This window comes from Agrilus planipennis, unplaced genomic scaffold, assembly GCF_000699045.2.
Source record: "Agrilus planipennis isolate EAB-ADULT unplaced genomic scaffold, Apla_2.0 scaffold121, whole genome shotgun sequence".
In the NCBI taxonomy this organism is placed as follows: domain Eukaryota; kingdom Metazoa; phylum Arthropoda; class Insecta; order Coleoptera; family Buprestidae; genus Agrilus; species Agrilus planipennis.
Genome location: NW_020439072.1, coordinates 827,555 through 846,655, shown reverse-complemented (window position 1 = coordinate 846,655; position 19,101 = coordinate 827,555). Strand labels below are relative to the sequence as shown.

At 36.1% G+C, this 19,101-nt stretch overlaps 1 protein-coding gene across 1 annotated transcript in view; it reads right to left on the bottom strand.

Moving 5' to 3' along the window:
- Positions 1-19,101, bottom strand: part of LOC108742246 — a gene marked incomplete at its 3' end in the record, with an annotated part of 147,996 nt that overhangs the window by 59,970 nt on the left and 68,925 nt on the right. The window contains exon 3 of the mRNA XM_018477380.1: positions 3,147-3,284. Within this exon, the coding sequence (XP_018332882.1) occupies positions 3,147-3,234 (88 nt within the window). The remainder of the gene's footprint in view (positions 1-3,146; positions 3,285-19,101) is intronic.

Genomic DNA, 19,101 nt, shown 5'->3' with positions numbered 1-19,101 from the left:
CAACGTAGAGAAGTAAATATTAGGAAGGGAGTCAGGCAGGGATGCACACTGTCACCGCTACTTTTTAATCTATACATCGAAGACGCCATCAACATCATTAAAGACAGTACAACTGTAGGGATAGATGTGCAAGGGCAAAAGATTAGTATGCTTAGATTTGCAGATGATACAGCAGTATTAGCATCTAGCAAGGAGGACTTAGAGATAGCTTTAAATAAAATCGAAGCTGTACTGACTGATCAGTACTGTATGCAAGGGAAGAAAAAAGTAGGAAAAGAGCGAATATAAAGGTAGGAGACGAAAATTAGAAGAAGTGGCTGATTTTAGGTATCTAGAAAGTCAGATAAGTCAGGACAGAAGAAGTAGGGATATAAAGCAGAGGATAGCGCAGGGTCAATTCGCCTTCAATAAAAAGAAGTCACTCCTATGGTCGCAAAAGATTAATTTAGAAATTCGAAAATGATTGTTAAAGTTGTAAGTTTGGAGCGCGACGCTGTACGGGTGCGAAATATGGACCGTAGGCGCTGCGGAAAAGAAAATGTTAGAAGCGTTCGAAATGTGTTGTTACAGGCGAATGATGAGGGTACCGTGGATAGAGAAGGTTAGAAATGAAGAGGTCTTAGAAAGAGTAAGAGAACAGAGGACTCTATGGAAGTCAATAACAAATAGGCTAGATATGGTGGTACGACACTTTCACAGGCATGAAGCTGGTAGGAGACATATTAGAGGCAGCAACAGGAGTTAGGAGAAGTAGATCTTCATTAGATTACTGTTCACATATAGTTAGTTTTAGGGAAATGCGAAGGTTAGTTCAGAATAGGAAAGAGTGGAGGTGTGTCTCCAACCAGTCTTAGGTCTGACGACCTTATGACGATGATGAAATTGAGGTATTTCGGGTGATATGGAAGGGTATGACGAATATTACCATTTAAACACGTTTAGCACGTCGAAAGATTGGTGATTTGTAATAATAAACAGTTTCGTTTTTTTTTTTTTAGTTTACAATTACATATCGCCCTGTATCTATTTAGTGGTTGTCATGCCTCTGTAGTTTTGGTTCGATTTTTATATTAAATTATTGTTTAACGTTGGAGCGCCAGTTCGTCACACGATCCAACCAGTGAACCATCCCAGTGCTCTAGTCACCTCCGACCCTTCCTCCCCCCCCTTTCCGTGCTTACATTCCGAAACGGTTGTTTCAGTTAATTAATGAGATATCCAAACACAAAGCTTACGTATTTTGCTGAACAATGTAATTGATTTGCGGTCGTGTCGCACGTATAGATAGCTTTTAGTAGCAAGTTAAGCATCCTGCAAGGATTTCACATTAGTACCGCCGTTAAATTCAATGAAAATTTCGATTCATGCTTATGTTTTGAGTAATAATGTAATAAACATACCTACACTAAACCAAATTATTTTGAAACTGTTATGCAGTATCCACGTAAATATTAATTAGCATCACTGGAAAATTCCAGAATACCATGCTGTTAACATTGGATTAATTGAGATTTTTATGAGTCTATATTGGCATTTAGTATTGTAAGATATATCTACATATATACTGATAAATTGTAATCAATATTTCAACCTAAATATTCCTTTACTTATTTAATTTACTAATTAATTTTGTACAAATTTTAGGATTTACTACTTATCGATCTAACTTTCAAATTAATGTAATGAACGAATGCCGCAGACGATCGATACCATCCGGTGATTTGACACGCGCGTAAGGCCATAAACTATAAAGCAAATAAAACTTTTTGAAAATAGAACTTTTCTTAAATTAAACTTCTCCTACATCTCCGAGTCTCTGGCCACCACATTTCTCTTACTTTTCTTTGTTTCACACAAGGTAAGATGAAGGTCAAACTAGGAACTACAATCGAATCGAGAGTTAGATATTAATGTGTCTCCTTTATTTAAATACTTAGAAATGTTTTCAATTTACCTTAACATATTCAATTATATATTATCAATATTTTCAATTTAATTCATCCGTCGTTGCAATATTATCGTCTCAATTTATCTTCCGTCTTAACTTTTTTGACACGTATGAAAAAATACATAGGTACGTATTTTAGAGGTATTATTAAAGGAGATGAAAAATTAGAAGAGGTGGCCGATTTTAGATACGTACCTAGGAAGTCAGATAAGTCAGGACGGAAGGAGTAGTAGGGATATAAAGCAAAGGATAGCTCAGAGTCGAGTCGCCTTCAATAAAAAGAAATCGTTTCTATGGTCGCGAACGGTTAATTTAGAAATTCGAAAAAGGTTGTTAAAGGTGTATATTTGGAGCACGGCGCTGTAGGGGTGCACAACATGGACAGTGGGCGCGGTGGAAAAGAAAAGGTTAGAAGCGTTCGAAATGTGGTTACAGGCGAATGATGAGGATACCGTGGATAGAGAAGGTTAGAAATGAAGAGGTATTAGAAAGAATAGGAGTACTGAGGTCTTTATGGAAGTCAATAAATAATAGGAGAGATAGGTTGGTAGGACATCTTCTCAGGCATGAAGGTCTAGTCAGAGACATATGAGAGGCAGAAACGGAAGTTAGGAAGGGTAGAGGTAGACCTAGATTAGATTACTGTACGCAAATAGTTAAGGATATGGGTTGTTCTAGCTTTAGAGAACCGAGCGGCATGGCCTAGAGGTCTAGACCATTGCTTAGCATGCGGGAGAACGCCGGTTCGATTCCGGGTCCGTCTGGCTTGGTCCAAGTTTTTCTATGGTTTCCTTGGATCACTTAGGCAAATGCTAAGGCAGTAATATTCCACAGATAATCTTTCACTCTCTTCTGTCTTCATTTCGTCCGTCTCATCTTTCTCACACGAACCACCACCCACCCATTCTCACGATGCCTGAAAGCAGGCTGAAGAGGGCTTTCCGCCCTACCTTCCGGCATAGTTCGGAGGGACTGCCCGCCCACCAGCATTACTGGCTGGTGGGAATGAAAGTTTAAGTTTAAGTTTTTTTTCTAGCTTTAGAGAAATGCGAAGATTAGCTCAGGATAGGAAATAGTGGAAGTGCGTCTCCAACCAGTTTTAGGACTGACGACCTTATGATGATTAAAGTTACCAACAGCAGTACTAATATCACGGAAATCATGAAAGAAACGTAAAATAGATAAGAATGGTACTCACTTTCTTGCTTGTATGTCACTGTAATGTCAAAGAAACACGACAGCAAAGGCATAAATGTCGTGAAGAATGCTGTCCACCGAACGTCCATGCCGTGTTCCGAAAAGCCAGTCTATTTTTTGCGTTTCTTCGTTACATGACCTGCAACAAAGATAAGACAATATTCAGGCACGTTTTCTGTCAATAAATTACGATAACAAAACTTTTTTCCCTAATACTACTACGCGTAAAATATAACATTAAAATGACGAATGGATATAAAGTTCGCTTTCTCAAGTCGATTAAAACAAAATAATGTATTGTATGCATACCACTAACGAATTTGACGATAACAAAGCCTTTGTATGTTGTCTAGTGACAGAATTCTTCTGCGACATCCAAGGCTGATACAGAAAAATAAATTTTAACCTTTTGCAAATGACCAAGAATGCATTTTTTGTCGGAATACGTTGGATATTTTATTTAGAAAAAAAAAAATGTGAATATTTAGATCAATCACAATAGTTTGATGATGAGCTAAACATGAAGACACTGTATTTTGTTATGTTCAAAACAGAAGGATTAACATCAGTAAAATAATATTTGTATTTAAAATTATTATTTTGTTTTGGACATGCTGAGATATTATTATCCAATAGATATAACAATAAAATAAAATTCGAAACAATAAATAATAATGTCGTTTTACGAAAGTCCTCGGCTTTCAGATCAAAGTTACATGTCACTTACGACTTGCCAGGAAGCAAATGGAAGCCATGTGTTTCCTTATGTGAAACACCCTGTATATTTAGATACATAACTAGACGTGCTGAAAGGTTCGTCACAATAATATTTGTTCCATTAAAATGTTGCATACTACTTATGGGTTTATAATGAAAAACTTGAGCATTTTTCTTCACCATATTTGTTATAGAACATGTAAGTAACTGAATTTTATCATCAATACTAACGGTGTTTAAGTTAAATATTATATTTAAGCACAAAGTAAAACTAAACATCGACCAACACGTACTGAATGGCGTATTTCCGAACAAAATTGCAGGACAAGCTGAGACAACTTATTCAGCTACACAGAAAATGAAATGGCACAGTTGTTGAAAATGTGTCATAAATAAAATTTCCATATACCTATTCATGCTGTCAAAATTAAGGTTACTTCAATGAAGCTACGTATCTGCCTCAAATAAGCCTCACTTAGTGTTTTAACATTGTTCTCTTCGTCAAAAAATAAAACAAATATATTTTCCAAAATTTTGATGAATCTTTCGCGCTGGAAAAATGTTCATCGCGGACCGCGGTCTGGCCACCCCTGCGTTAAACAAAGCTTTATTAAGGTATCAACTTGCTGAACTGAATCGATTATGCAGGGTACATATACATCATCATCAGGAATCGTCAGTCCTAAAACTAGTTAGACAAGCACTTCCACTCATTCCTATACTGAGCTAATCTTCGCATTTCCCTAAAACCAGAACAACCCACATCCTTAACTATTTGCGAACAGTAATCTAATCTAGGTCTACCTCTACCTCTCCTGACTCCAGTTTCTGCCTCTAATATGTCTCTGACTAGACCTTCATGACTGTGAAGGTGTCCTATTAACCTATCTTACTTATTTCTTATTGACTTCCATGGAGTCCTCTGTTCTCCTATTCTTTCTAATACCTCTCCATTTGTAATTTTGTCTATCCACGGTATCCTCATCATTCGCCTGTAACACCACATTTCGAACGCTTCTAACCGTTTCGCCGCGCCCACCGTCCATGTATCGCACCCGTACAGCGCCACACTCATACATACACCTTTAACAATCTTTTCTAAATTAATCGTTCGCGAACATAGTAGTGACTTCTTTTTATTGAAGGCAACTCGACTCTGCGCCATCCTTTGCTTTATATCCCTACTACTCCTTCCGTCTTGACTTATCTGACTTCGTGGATACCTATCTTTATATTCGTTCTTTCCCTACTTTTTCTTCTCTTGCATATACACACTCAAACCATTTTAATCAGAAAAATTTGTTTTAAGTTCTTAGTCAGAAATTTATCGATACTACCAGAAGCAGGTCGCGATTTCGATCTCATTAAATCTCATCAGCGCGCCAAAAACAGTCTCAATAAATCACTGTAAAACTCATAATCATTACTTCAACAGTTTTATAACGAATACAATTCATGGTCCAATGTAAAAAATTTGTCGAAAACGTTCTGCTCTTCTTTTATTAAAGTTAAAGTAGTTATTGAAGGGAAAGGAAAGAGCAGCAGTTAAGTGAAAAAGGGGGAAATGTATGGCGGTGCTTCACGTATTTAATGTTTTCCTTTAGTCTTAGTATGAAAATATAGTCGGTTGCTGAAAGCTGCAGAAGAGGATTTTCGGTCCTAGAAAAATAATTTATGTGCGATAGATGAGGCAGTGGTGAAAAGAATGGTATGGAATAAGAGAAAGAGAGAAAGAAGGCGAGGTAACGGAAGAAGGCATGCATTAAGTATTCAGCGTGAGGTCCTAGATGTGGAGCTCACGTCCCGGCCGCAGGCCGAGGATTATACCGGCAGGACGTAAATTTCGTTAAAACATTCGCTCCAGTTTATTTTTAAACTAGTGTACGGAATGGAAAATGAACCACCCGAAACTGGACTAGATTTGAGTTTTTGCTTCAAACATCAGTTGTGTTTTCTGACTGTAAAGTAGTACAAAAAGTGCCTAAACTAACGCAGCCGAGTTGGCATTAAAACAAAAACCGTAAAACGATTTTCCCCCAAATTCTATTCCACTACGGTTCACTTTCGCGGAACATATGGGTGTAATTATACTTTTGTTTCCACTTTTCGCGTTTCGAATATTTATTTTGTTAGTTGGGTGATGAAACAATAAACATTCACCAATTTCAACTTAGAGAAATCAATGTCATTGTATCACAATTTCTATCACATGAAACGACTTAAGCTTGATACGCTGGGTTGATGAACTTCAATAAGTGTGGATTTTTAACTAAAAAGCCATTCTCAAGAGCACAAGTATGTTATACATATAGCTTTCATCAATTTTAATATAGAAGAACGATGCATCAGGTTCATCTTTTAGTCTTATTTTACCATATTAGCCTTGAAAATACCACAAATGGCGCGGTAAACGCCATCTGTAGTACGATGCTACATTTTAGGATTACCTATGCTCCAACAAGGTCCATTTAAATATATGGATATCTACTTGCTGAAACGAATCCCGGCGTAGCTAACTTCAACGTGATAGGCACGTTAACTTAATCGAATAAAATAATTCGAAGTGGTCTGTATTCTGTCGAAACTGCCAGACGTGGATCGCGATTTCTATCTTTTTTGATCTCATCAGCGCGTCGCAGACAGCTCCGACAGAACACAGACCAACTTTTACCTGCCGTCTTAACAGCGCGTTTTGAAAATACCACAAATGGCGCGGCAAACGCCATCTGTAGTACGATGCTACATTTTAGCTAAGTTAGGTTAGCTACGCCGGGATTTGTTTCAGCAAGTAGATATCCATATATTTAAATGGATCTTGTTGGAGCATACGTAATCCTAAATCTCGGTTTGCCCTAGCATTTGTTCGTCATTAACATTATTCTGCTATCCGTGGCTATATAGCTAATTAACTAACCATGGGATTTTCATTTTTTCTAGTACTTGTCAGTTTTAAAGTCCACAAATAAATGTGTTTACGTGCCCATGTCTAATTGATGTTGATAAAGTTTACTACAAGACCATCGCTATTACGAATCGTCAAGTGGAAGGAGCCTAACAAACATGGCGCAGATGAGGGAGATGCAGCTTTTTACTTGAATGTGCTAAAAAAAAGGAGGGTTCGTAATTCCGAAGTTACGTCAAACACGCATAGATATATCATGGTTTCTTGACCAAATCCTGCAGCTCGTTGGCTCTTCTGTCTTATTGTTTGAAGAGTCCTGACAAGGAAATAGTGGAACACTATTGAAAACGTCCCGGCTCATGTTGCATCGGTTCTAAAAGGCATTTCGGAGATTTTCCAGTACGCCTTAGAGCTCCAAAAGTGTTTCAATGTGGAAGGGTGCTATTTCGAAGAGTTTTGACTAATTTTACGAGTATGTTCGTTAGTGATAGAAATATAATTAGACTTTCGGACTATAACTATAACTTAACTTTTGTGTTTCATTCTCATCAGCCAGTAATGCTGGTGGGCGGGCAGTCCCCCCGGACTACGCCGGTAGGTATGGCGGAAGACCCTCTTCAGCCTCCTTTCAGGAATCGTGGGAATGGGTGAGAAAGGTGGGACGGACGAAATGAAGACAGACGAGAATGAAAGATTATCTGTGGTATATTACTACTCCAGCATTTGCCTAAGTGATCCAAGGAAACCATAGAAAAACTTGGACCAAGGTAGACGGACCCGGAGTCGAACCGGCGTTCTCCTGAATGCTAAGCAATAGTCTAAACCTCTAGGCCATACAGCTCGATGTCTGTTTTTAACTGTTGGCCTTCTATACTATTTGTAATGTTAGTATTATGGCGTACAGAGGCGACACCATAAAACGATGATAGCAATTGGTGGTTGGAAGACAGTAGCAGGACATTCGTCCATGTAATATAAGGAACATTTTCGAATTATTCGGACAACCTAATACTGGATCTGATTCGATTACACTAACAAGTACTTACCACACGTCCAAAATGACACTCGGGTTATTTAATTGTACAATAGTGTATTGTGACCGGTTTATTTTTCATTAAGTCCAGTTTAGAAACAAGAGCGGAGGCGAATGTAAATTTCACGAGAATTTACGAGCGCTTCGGACACCCAACAATTCTTGGAAAGCGTAGCAGCGAGCGAGCTTTTCGAGACTGAAAGCTCGTTCCGCGTCGCACCGCATCGCATACTTAATAATGTGCCACATTGTTCGCGTCTCCTCTGCCGCTTCCATTGTGGACGACCGCGACTACAACGACGTCGGTAACGGTCGATTGCATACGATTGCACCTAACCCATTAAAAATCTTTTTAAATTCCGACTTGCGTTCACCTAAAGAGACATCCCCTTAATGATTACAACGGGGCGATGCGATAGAAGCGCGGAAGGGTGTCGGGCAGGCCATCTTGCTTGCAATGGGCAGGTCGACAACGTGAATATTACGTACATTATTTAAAGTGAGTTCTTTGTGCTTCCACTTAGACGGAATTTTTAAATGGAAGTACTAAGATGTCAATTTAAATAATAATGAACCCTAATGAGGGCTTTGTGAAATTAACCCGCTCCAGAGAGCCAACCTCCGCTTCATTTCATTAGCAGAGTGGCTTGCTCGTACCCCTCGCCCACCCGTCTCCTTCTTTCGCTGTATCTCTTCTGTCTCTTCGTCAATCGGAAACACTAGGATTTATTTTCGAACTGCCCGTTAACCATTTCAATATTAATTAATTATTAAAACGGTTCTCTTCAAGCGTATTGAAGCTACATTATGTAAAAGGTATACAAGTAAGGCAAAATTTTCACCAAACGAACAAAGTAGACGTTTCTTTGTCACAATATTTTCTATTTTTGTTGCACGAGAGTTGAATCTGAAACTGAAATTGATTCGTAATGATTTAAAGTAGATACTGTTTTTTGCCTGTAACACCACAGTTCGAACGCTTTTAACCTTTTCTTTTCCGTAAACATTAACAATCTTTTTCGAATTTCTTAATTAATCGTTTGCGAGCATAGAAGTGCCTTCTTTTTATTGAAGGCGACTCGACCATGCGTTGTCCTCTGCTTTATATCCCTACTACTCCTTCAGTCCTGACTTATCTGACTTGCTGGATACCTAAAATCAGTAATTCCTTCTTATCTTTCGTGTCCTATCTTTATATTCGCTCTTTCCCTACTTTTTCTTCCCTTGCATACCAGTATTTTTGTTTTACTTTTATTTATTTTGATACAATACTGTTTTGTCAATACCGCCTCCATTTTATTTAAAACTATTTCTAACTCCTGTTTGCTAGATGCTAATACACCTAAGGTAGTGTCGCCGAAGATGCCCGGCTCCTAGGATAGCCCACTTTTATGGTTATGATTATTCGAAACATTTGAAATTTCGCGGGTTTATACTACTAGTGTATATGTCAAGACGATGCACGTTTTATAACCTCCATTATCTAAATCATTTTGAAAATTTACAAATTTAAAACAAATCTCGTTGCTCTAAACTGTGAAAATTTGTATTTAATCTGTCAGCGAATTATAAGTGAGTGTTATTATTTTATTTCCTTTTTCGTATTTTTATGAGATTATACTCAATCCGAGTGTAATTTCCTATCGTGGCCCATAATATAATTCCCAAACATAGGCCGAGCCTTCCTAGGTTTATTGAAATGTAGTGTTAGTATATTTTTGTGTTTGTATGTTTGTTTGTTAGAAGTTTGACTTGTTGAGATTGAATAATAATGTATTAAATTTGAAGTCAGTATTTTTTTTTAAGGTACTTATTTTTTCTTGTTTTATTGTATTTTTTATCGCAGATTAAAATGGAGCATCCTACTAGAAAACGGCGCGGGCAATGGACAGAAATACAGTGGAGAAGCAATTCATATGTCCAAAGTGCAATTAAAGTTCTGATTAAGGATAAAGTTATTAAGTAAATTCACTTTTNCATAGTCCGGGCCTTCCTAGATTTATTGAAATGTAGTGTTAGTATATTTTTGTGTTTGTATGTTTTTTTTTTTAATGTTATGAGAAGGATGTGTTTTTATTTTCATGTTTTATGTTAAAAATGTTTAAGTGTTTATAATGCATATATTTTCATTAATATTTTTCGGGCCATCTTGAGCGACCAGCTTCCCAAGATAGCTCAACAACAAGTTTCTAAAAAGTGTTTACATTTGTGTTAAAATGCCAAAAGCTTTACTATTTTTTTAGATATCTTGTTTTTCAAATAAATATATAACAACTTCCGTTATGTTTTTTCTTTAATTTACTTTTCTGCAAAATTTTACGAGGTTTTGAAATTAAGTGGGCCTTCATTGGCGCCTGTATCTTATTTCATTTGCAAATGTAAGCATACTAATCTTTTGACCCTCTATATTTATCCCTATATAGTTATATTATCTTTAATGATGTTGATCGCGTCCTCCATTTATAGATCAAAAAGTAGCAGTAGCAGTGTGCGTCCTTGTCTATAGCGGTAAAAATTAATTCACTTTATTATATCTTTCCACAATTATTTTTCCGTTCCATAATTTAATCCTTACCCAGTGTTTAAAAACCGTCAACAAATACCATCGCTTAACGCTTTGTGTAGAAGTCGCATTTGTTTCTAATTTAACAGAAAATTAATTTTCGTTATCCGTCGTCAGATTAATTTCTTCAATTACCCCATGCCACCCGAGTTAAGCCCATCTATTGACACTGAATTATACAAACTCCTTTAAACCCTGATCAACGTCACATTTGATGCTCTAAATAAATTAACTGTCGCGATCTAATTGAATAGCTGATTATTAGCTCTAAAGCCGTAATTATGGCCATTAATTTGGCTTCCGGATCTTCCTAATTTCGATTCTATAATGGCTGCATTTGTCAAAGGCTCTTTTAAAATAGCGAAACGTTCGTTTAATACCGTATCGAATCTTTTTAACGAGAACCTGGAAATTGAAATTGAAATGTCTTCGAAACTTTTACGCTTATTGGCAGCAGTTTTATTCATGTTCTTATTTTATCGTGTCTATTCTCTTAACGTGTTCAAGTTTTTTCCTGTCATGTTCAATAGAAAGTGCACTACGTGGTCTATCTTACTAGTGATTCAGATTAATAGAATTTCAATTTAATTAGGGATACCCACTGATAGGCAAAAAGACCATTTTGCAAGACCTGGTCAAGAACGAGATTACGCTGCATGTTTCTGGAGTATTTTTGAAGTAAAATATGTTTCAACTCAGAAGTCCTTCAATTTCTGATGTTGGGCTCTGACTGTTTTTTTTTTAACTACCTTAACATCAAATAATTGCTTCATGCATGAAATATAGGAAATCTGATATGTATCATTGTAAATTCATACAAGCATTTAATGTTCATCATCATAAGGTCGTCAGTCTTAACAATGATTGGGCACGCACCTCCACTCCTTCTTATAGTGAGCTAATCTTCGCATTTCCCTAAAAATAGAACATGCCACATCCTTAACTATTTGCGAACAGTGATCTAATCAAGGTCTACCTCTACTCCTCCCAACTCCTGTTGCTGCCTCTAATATGTCTCTGACTAGACCTTCATGCCTGAGAAGGTGTCCTACCAACCCATCTCGCCTATTTTTTATTGACTTTAATAGAGTCCTCTGTTCTCCTATTCTTTTTATCTCTTCGTTTCTAACTTCATCCATCCACGGTATTCTCATCATTAGCCTGTAACACCATATTTTGAAACGTTTCTTACTTTTTTTATCCGTACAGCGTCGTGCTCCAAATATACACCTTTAACAACCTCTTTCGAATTTATAAATTAACCGTTTGCGAGCATAGAAGTGACTTCTTTTTATTGAAGGCGACTCGACTCTGCGCTATCCTCTGCTTTATATCCCTACTACTCCTTCCGTCCTGACTTATCTGACTTCTCAGATATCTAAAATCAGTTACTTCTTCTAATCTTTCGTCTCCTATCTTTACATTCGCTCTTTCCCTACTTTTTCTTCCCTTGCATATTAGTATTTTAGTTTTACTTTTATTTATTTTCATACAGTACTGATCTTGTCATTAATGCTTCCATTTTCTTTAATGCTATCTCTAACTCCTCCTTAAAGTTATTTTTGGGACTTGTAGCTAATATTGAGACTTTTAATCGGAATTATTCAAAAAAATATTTTCTTTCTAGAATTTCATTTTTCTATTGCTGGTCTGAATATTACCATATACATACGTACATATAGACACAGTTTCAGCATAATGATTAATTTAATTTCATTTACTTTAAGAACAGTATTTACTTTTCTGATATAGACATTGTCTATTCCGATTACCTACAATAAATCGGAGGACGAAATTCTTCTTATAAAATAACAACTGAAATGTTTCGAATAATTTTTTTTACCTACGTATTTTAGCTTTCTTAGTTACCTTGTTTAGGTTTTCAAACTAATAACTTAAAGTGCTCCAAATGATCAATTAAACATTGCCGTAGAAGCGAAATAACAGAAGATTCAATTATACTTTCGTCGTACTTCAGACAGTTAACTTTTAAAAGTTTCGCGATAATTTCAACGAGTTTTGAACTTTTCGATTTAAACTTTACTACCTGCTCGTTAATAGATACACAGGTACAACAAAAGAAAACCTTTTATTTAAAATTATTTTCTGGAGACGATTTATTTGTATTATTATCTCTTCGTCGGGCAGATTTATCTAAATCTATGTAGAATGGAAATCCAACAGAAAATAGGGGGAAACAGCATATTCAAATCTAGAAAGATATTGAAATATATATAGAATACTCGAATTGAAATGTAAACAAAAATACAGAGTACAAATGTCAACAACTGTCAAATCGATTGGTATCAATCATTGCAGATCATTCGGTCAAAAAAAAAAAAAANAAAATTTAGCTGAATTTAATGCCAAATGCAAAACAGACTTTGCCCATAATTGGATAAACTTACAAAGGGAATATTATTTCAAAAGCAAGACATTTTGAATGGATAAATCTGCTTGAAAAATGAAATCCTATAAACGGCGCGGTAAACGTCATTTGTAGTACGATGCTCCATTAAGTGGGAATCAATGTTTAACAGGATCCATTACACAGATGAATATCTACTTCCTGAACAGAATCCACGGCGTAGCTGACCATAGAATGCTAAGCAATGGTCTAAAACTCTAGGTAGTCAATTTTCTTTTTTACAAATTCTTTATATAAAAATATTTTTCCGACATTTCTGATCTATTGTAACTATTGTAGTTTATTGCAGTAGAGATATCATACAAAGAATAGCGAAGGATAGAGCCGTCTTCACACTAAAGACATACGTTTGGAGTATGAATCTATACGGGGGTTTAGAGGCGGTATAGTTTGGAAGACATAGAGAAAAATAATTTAAAAAAATTACCATGCTCGTCTCTACAACGTACGTGCAAGAGACATGTACTGACAAAATTCAAAATTAGTCTAATAGTTTTTATAAAAGAACCTTATAAACTTTAGTAGAAAGCATAGGAATTTTTAAAGTGCTAACATGATAATTTTCTCATTGTCAGTCAGACAGATTATAAGACAGGATGGCGATATAGAAGCAAATTTATTAGAAGCAGAAGTAGGAGTTAAGGGGGGATATAGAGAGGTGACGCAGATTAGATTACTGTTCACAAATAGTTGGAGATGTGGCATTCACTAATTTTTTAGGGAAGTGGATGTAGATTAAGTCAGGATAGGAAGGAGTGGAGGTGCGTCTAAGGGCTGACGAAGAACCAATCTAACTCCCTTTACATCATTGTTTTCTTCAGTCGGTTGCAGGTCACAATTTAGACTTCGAAAGAAATCGATTTCGAAGTTTTCAAAACCAGAAACTGAATAGTAACAAAAAGAATATGTTAAATAAGGAAAACGTGCAGAATATTTCAAACGTGAACTACTAACACAAAACAGTGTTCTGTATTGGTTAGAATAGAAACGTTCCCTACTGCACCAGTTGTGCAATGTCGAAAGGCGAAGATGCAATCCCGAGGGAACTAAATGGTCTCCCTGGTCATAACAAGGCGCGAGCAGTGCGGCAGCTTTTGAAATTCTTCAACACCCGGTCGGTCCCAGCCGGAAGGCGTGCTAAGTAATGTTTCGTGTAGTTCGGGAAGTGCAGGTCTCTAAACGTTAAGTTTATCCCTAACGGCCCGATTTGCTGTTCCCAACTTCTCCATCTTCCATTGTGTACCTCGACTGTAACCCTGAGTAAGGCGATTAATTAAAATGCTTTCGTAAACAGAGAGCCGAACGGCAGCGAATGGCACTAACACAGTAGCAGTGGCAGCAGAGACAGTGCACCGCTCTCTAATACCGAATACGCCATTGAAATTCACGATAATGACGACAGGAAATCGTACTAACTTAAGGGAACCGAGGAATAATGGAGAATTGCCGTTCAGAGCACTGAAACATCATTGCTCTTTTAGTATAACTTATTGCAACTAAGCAACTAGTGAAAAACGAAAATCAAACACAAAACAAGTGTAAATGCTGATAAACAGAGCGTAAAGAATATTAATAGAGTTCTTTGATAGTAATTTTTATTAAACCCATGATAAACGTTAATTAATATCAATTTAGTGACAGTATATCGCCATCTATTGGTATATACTGTTAGTTGTAACACCCCATAATGCTTAAAGGCGGTTGAAATATTCGTGTATGGTCGAAGGTCCACCATTTTCGAGAAAAACGTATTTGAAAATATAGGCAAGTCCGGTCCTAGAAGGATCACAGTACTTAGCAGAATTCGTGTTGTATTTCCTTTGTATCTTTGTACTCATGTATTGTTTGTTATTTGTTAGGTTATGTGTAGTAGTGTAAACTGTTGTTATTTACTGTGGTAGTTGTTCCGCAACCGTTACTGTTTACATTTTTATCGACGTAGCTACTTAGTCTTATCGCAATTTCTCTATACGTTGCCAATTCACGCCCAGGACCGGCTTCGGATTACAATTCCGTCTGATTTCTTTATAATTTGCTTTTTGTCCCCGAACCATCATGCCATCCCTTATTACATCTAGTTAACACCCTTCAAAGCCTGCTACTTATTTCAGAAGCACCCTGTAGGTAATATTTAAATAAAATACACATCTCTGTGAAGAATTAATAATTTATGATAAAACAGATTCTCATTAACATTCACCGTCCATCGCTTCACTTTCGCTACACGTTATCACAAAGGAAGATAGACCTTACTGGCAAACGTGTATATAATTATACACACATAAGTGCATGTATGTGCATGTTCGTGTGTTAGGTCTCTATTCATTCGGACAATGGAGATCGAGCATTTCGAATTAGGGCTGCGGTCGCCCATTAATACATTAAATATCCACTGCCTCCACGTTCGTTTGACCAAAGGCCGGAACATATTAAATTATGAAACGTAATTTGTCATCATAATGTTCTGTTTTTTAGTTAGGTTTTGTGGCCGAGAATACGGCGAGGATTTGCCCCACGTTTTCGCCTGACCTGTCAAAGAAAATCGCCGGACTGAATGGACGAACGATCGCGGTTGCAGGACAAACTTTCGAGAGTCGGTTGTTGGCAACTACCATATACGGGCGGCGACTACCGTCATCAACTTGGTCGTTTTGTAATAAGAAATGATGGTCTTTCCTGATGTAGAAAATTAAGCGCTACGATTTTCTAAACATTGGTCATTTCAAATTCATTTACCTATATATGTACATACCTATATATGTATATATTAGGGCTTATAAAATGAATATCGAGAATAGTTTTTCTTATGGCCAATAGAAAGCGCTCGTGAGGGTGGTAATAAAGTTTTGCCCAGCTTAGTTGTCCCTGAGCACTTTGTTGAGTGAGTTGATGCTTAGGAGTTTTCGGTAATTCGAAAATTTAGCTGAATTTAATGCCAAATGCAAAACAGACTTTGCCCATAATTGGATAAACTTACAAAGGGAATATTATTTCAAAAGCAAGACATTTTGAATGGATAAATCTGCTTGAAAAATGAAATCCTATAAACGGCGCGGTAAACGTCATTTGTAGTACGATGCTCCATTAAGTGGGAATCAATGTTTAACAGGATCCATTACACAGATGAATATCTACTTCCTGAACAGAATCCACGGCGTAGCTGACCATACGTGATAAACAGAGATGTGATTTATTTGAAATACAGTGTAAACTCTTTATAACGTCACTNGTGGACGGGGATCGATGGTTGATTCGCAATCAGTCGATTCCGGAACGCGAAGGGATAAAGTCTACCCTTAAAAGGAGTACTAGGTGGCAAATTCTGTGTGTTGGTAACACTTACTCCTAGGCGATAATGGTTGCGACGCTCCTGCCAATGTAAGTAAAGCCGACTTGTTTTTTGTGTTGATCTGCATTGGGGGAAAGATCCTTTTTTTTTGTAAATGTCAATTTCCTTTATATTTACATAATAAAGTTGTTATTGTTTTAAAACTTGCCTATCTTGTCATTTTAGTACCTGACCCCCATAGGCTTCTGAAAAGGTCATAAATCGTCGTATCGCATGCTTTAAAGACGTTTTAGACCATCCGTTTTATTCTCATTCCACGCATAGAGGCTGTATATATTTTTTTCCTAAACCTTTTTAAATGAAATTCTATATGCCTGCGGTCTTTTATATATAGATAGACATTAGAGATACAATGTTTTAATACATTTATATATGTATGAATATATCTATATGTATGTATATTGGGTTATACACCTGGAAATATGCAAGCTGTAACAATCCCATCTCGTTAAAATACCAATCCGCAGCCAATAACATCGTTAGGGAACCTCAAATGTAACACCCCACGGTCGGTGGTAATAAAGGCAGCGCTCGGCGGGCGCACCATTTTCGAAACGTCGTCTCTTCGCAGCATTTACAGCTTATACGGATTAGGATTCTAGGGCGAGCATTATTATTATTATTATTTGCCTGTGGCTTGTTGTCGTTGGTTGGATTGGCTGCGAAAATACGGATTTTCGTTACCAAATCGACGGGGCTATTTAACTTCGTTTAAATTATGGATACGTACACATCTTCATCTGCATATAGAGCCGATTTCTGTAAGCACTAATTATTGAATTTTCCTTTGTTGGCGAACACACGATAAGTACGACGCAAACTGAACTTTAAGCACAGCAAAGCCCATATTTTCCTAAATAAGGACTATTTGACTACTGCAAATGTGTTAAATTGAATGTTTCTTTCAGTTTAACGTCAAGAATAACTTAAGGCATATATATATTAGAGGTAGGCCGGGTATCCGGTTTGGATTCGGTAGGAACCCGGCGGATTCTGCAGTTTTTTTAGAATCCGACCGGGTACCCAATAATGCAAACTGACCTTTAAGCATAATAAAGCTCATTTATTCCTAAATAAGGACTATTTGACTGCTACAAATGTCTTAAATTGAATGTTTCCTTCATTTTAACGTCAAGAATAACTTAAGGCATATATATATATATATATTAGAGGTGGGCCGGGTATCCGATTTGGATCCGGTAGGTATCCGGCGGATCCTGCACTTTTTTTAGGATTCGACAAGGTACCGAATAATTACAACGGGTACGCACAAGTGCAGCGTAATTCTACCAGAAAAAAAATCAACACCAGCAATAATAATTAAATAAGTATAACAAAAGTTACCTCATGAAAATTGATAATTAAGATGGTATTGGGAAAAGTCGTATTGTTTGTTGATTAGTATACTAAAGTATTTGTTTACCTTTTCTCGTAAACAAAAATACATCAGTATGGTCGAAATATTACAATTTCTATCACTTATTGGTAACATATAAGATTTTTATTAACGATAAGTTACGTATTAGTATGATTTTATCACCTTGCACACGGAGAAAATGAAAAGGAAAATTTACCTAAATATTAAAGCAATATTTACAATTTATCCCACTAGCTCCTTGCTTCGTAAGCGAAAATAATAAAAATTACAATTTGGACCCGAATTTGTAAAAATGATATCCCAGCAGAAATAAATTTACTAGCTATTTAAGGTCATCAGTCCTAAGACAGGTTGGACACTAAGAAACTTTAATCACTTTTTATAGAATAATGTCCTCGAAAAGTATGCTTCATTACACGAAGAAACTGAAAAACAAAAATTTACCTAACCATTAAAGCGATATTTACAATTTATGCCACTAGCCCGTTGCTTTGTAAGCGAAAATAATAAAAATTACAATTTGGGCCCGAATTTGTAAAAATAACATCCCAGCAAAAATAAATTTATTAGGTACTTTAGTTGATATCACAAATTGAATTGTAATAATTAAGAAACTTGAAATAATTTTTAAAGAAACATGTCAAAATAGAGATTATTACAAGTTACTTAATAAATTCAACTATTTCNGGTTATCCGGTACTCGATGCATCTTTAGTACCTACATTAGGGTTCATAATATTTACCGATGATTAGTTACCACATAGCTAGTAAGGAATTTTCTGAATAGGGTGCAGGTGAAGGGTAGCGATTCTATGTGGTTGCATCTATCTAATTTGGGGATAGTCCCCTTGTATGAACTAAGGGTTGCTGGTATGTTACAGGTAGATATACCTATAAATAGAGGGGAACTCCCCAGAGTAGGTAATTGCTTATTTGTGAAGAAATCATTCTTTTTAAGATTAGTTGATTGAATTATTCGGTTATCAGTATTTCGATCACACAGTTTCATGTACGTACATTACGTCGTCAAGTTAGTTAAAGGTTATTTCAATATTTTTTCTAGTATTAAATCGGCTATAAAAGACAAAGGTAAGGACTTTGAATCATATTGCAATGTAGCATATTTATCATGATGTTGACGGAATCTTTGGAATACCTTGCAAGTGCTTATTACTTTCGAGAAATTGCATTATACATACACTAGGGCTTCGAATTGTATTTGAATTACTTGAATTTCCAAAATTGAAATATTTGAATTTTAAATATATTCATATATTCAAGTATTCAAATATTTAAATATTCATTCAAAATTTTAAATATTCAAAAATGTACTTGATCATTAAAATTCCTAATTCTTATCAACTGTTTGTTTTCGATAAAAACTAATGCAACATTTTTAAAGATCTAATGCTTTTAATAATTAACGTAAATGTTCAAATTATCATAAATACATTAAATTTTCAGATATTCAATTGATGATTTATATATTCAAATCAAATTATAATCAAATGTTTGAATACTTTCGACCCCTACTATCCATTCACCAACTTCAGTATTCCGATTTTTTGTTTCACTGTGAGAAGCTG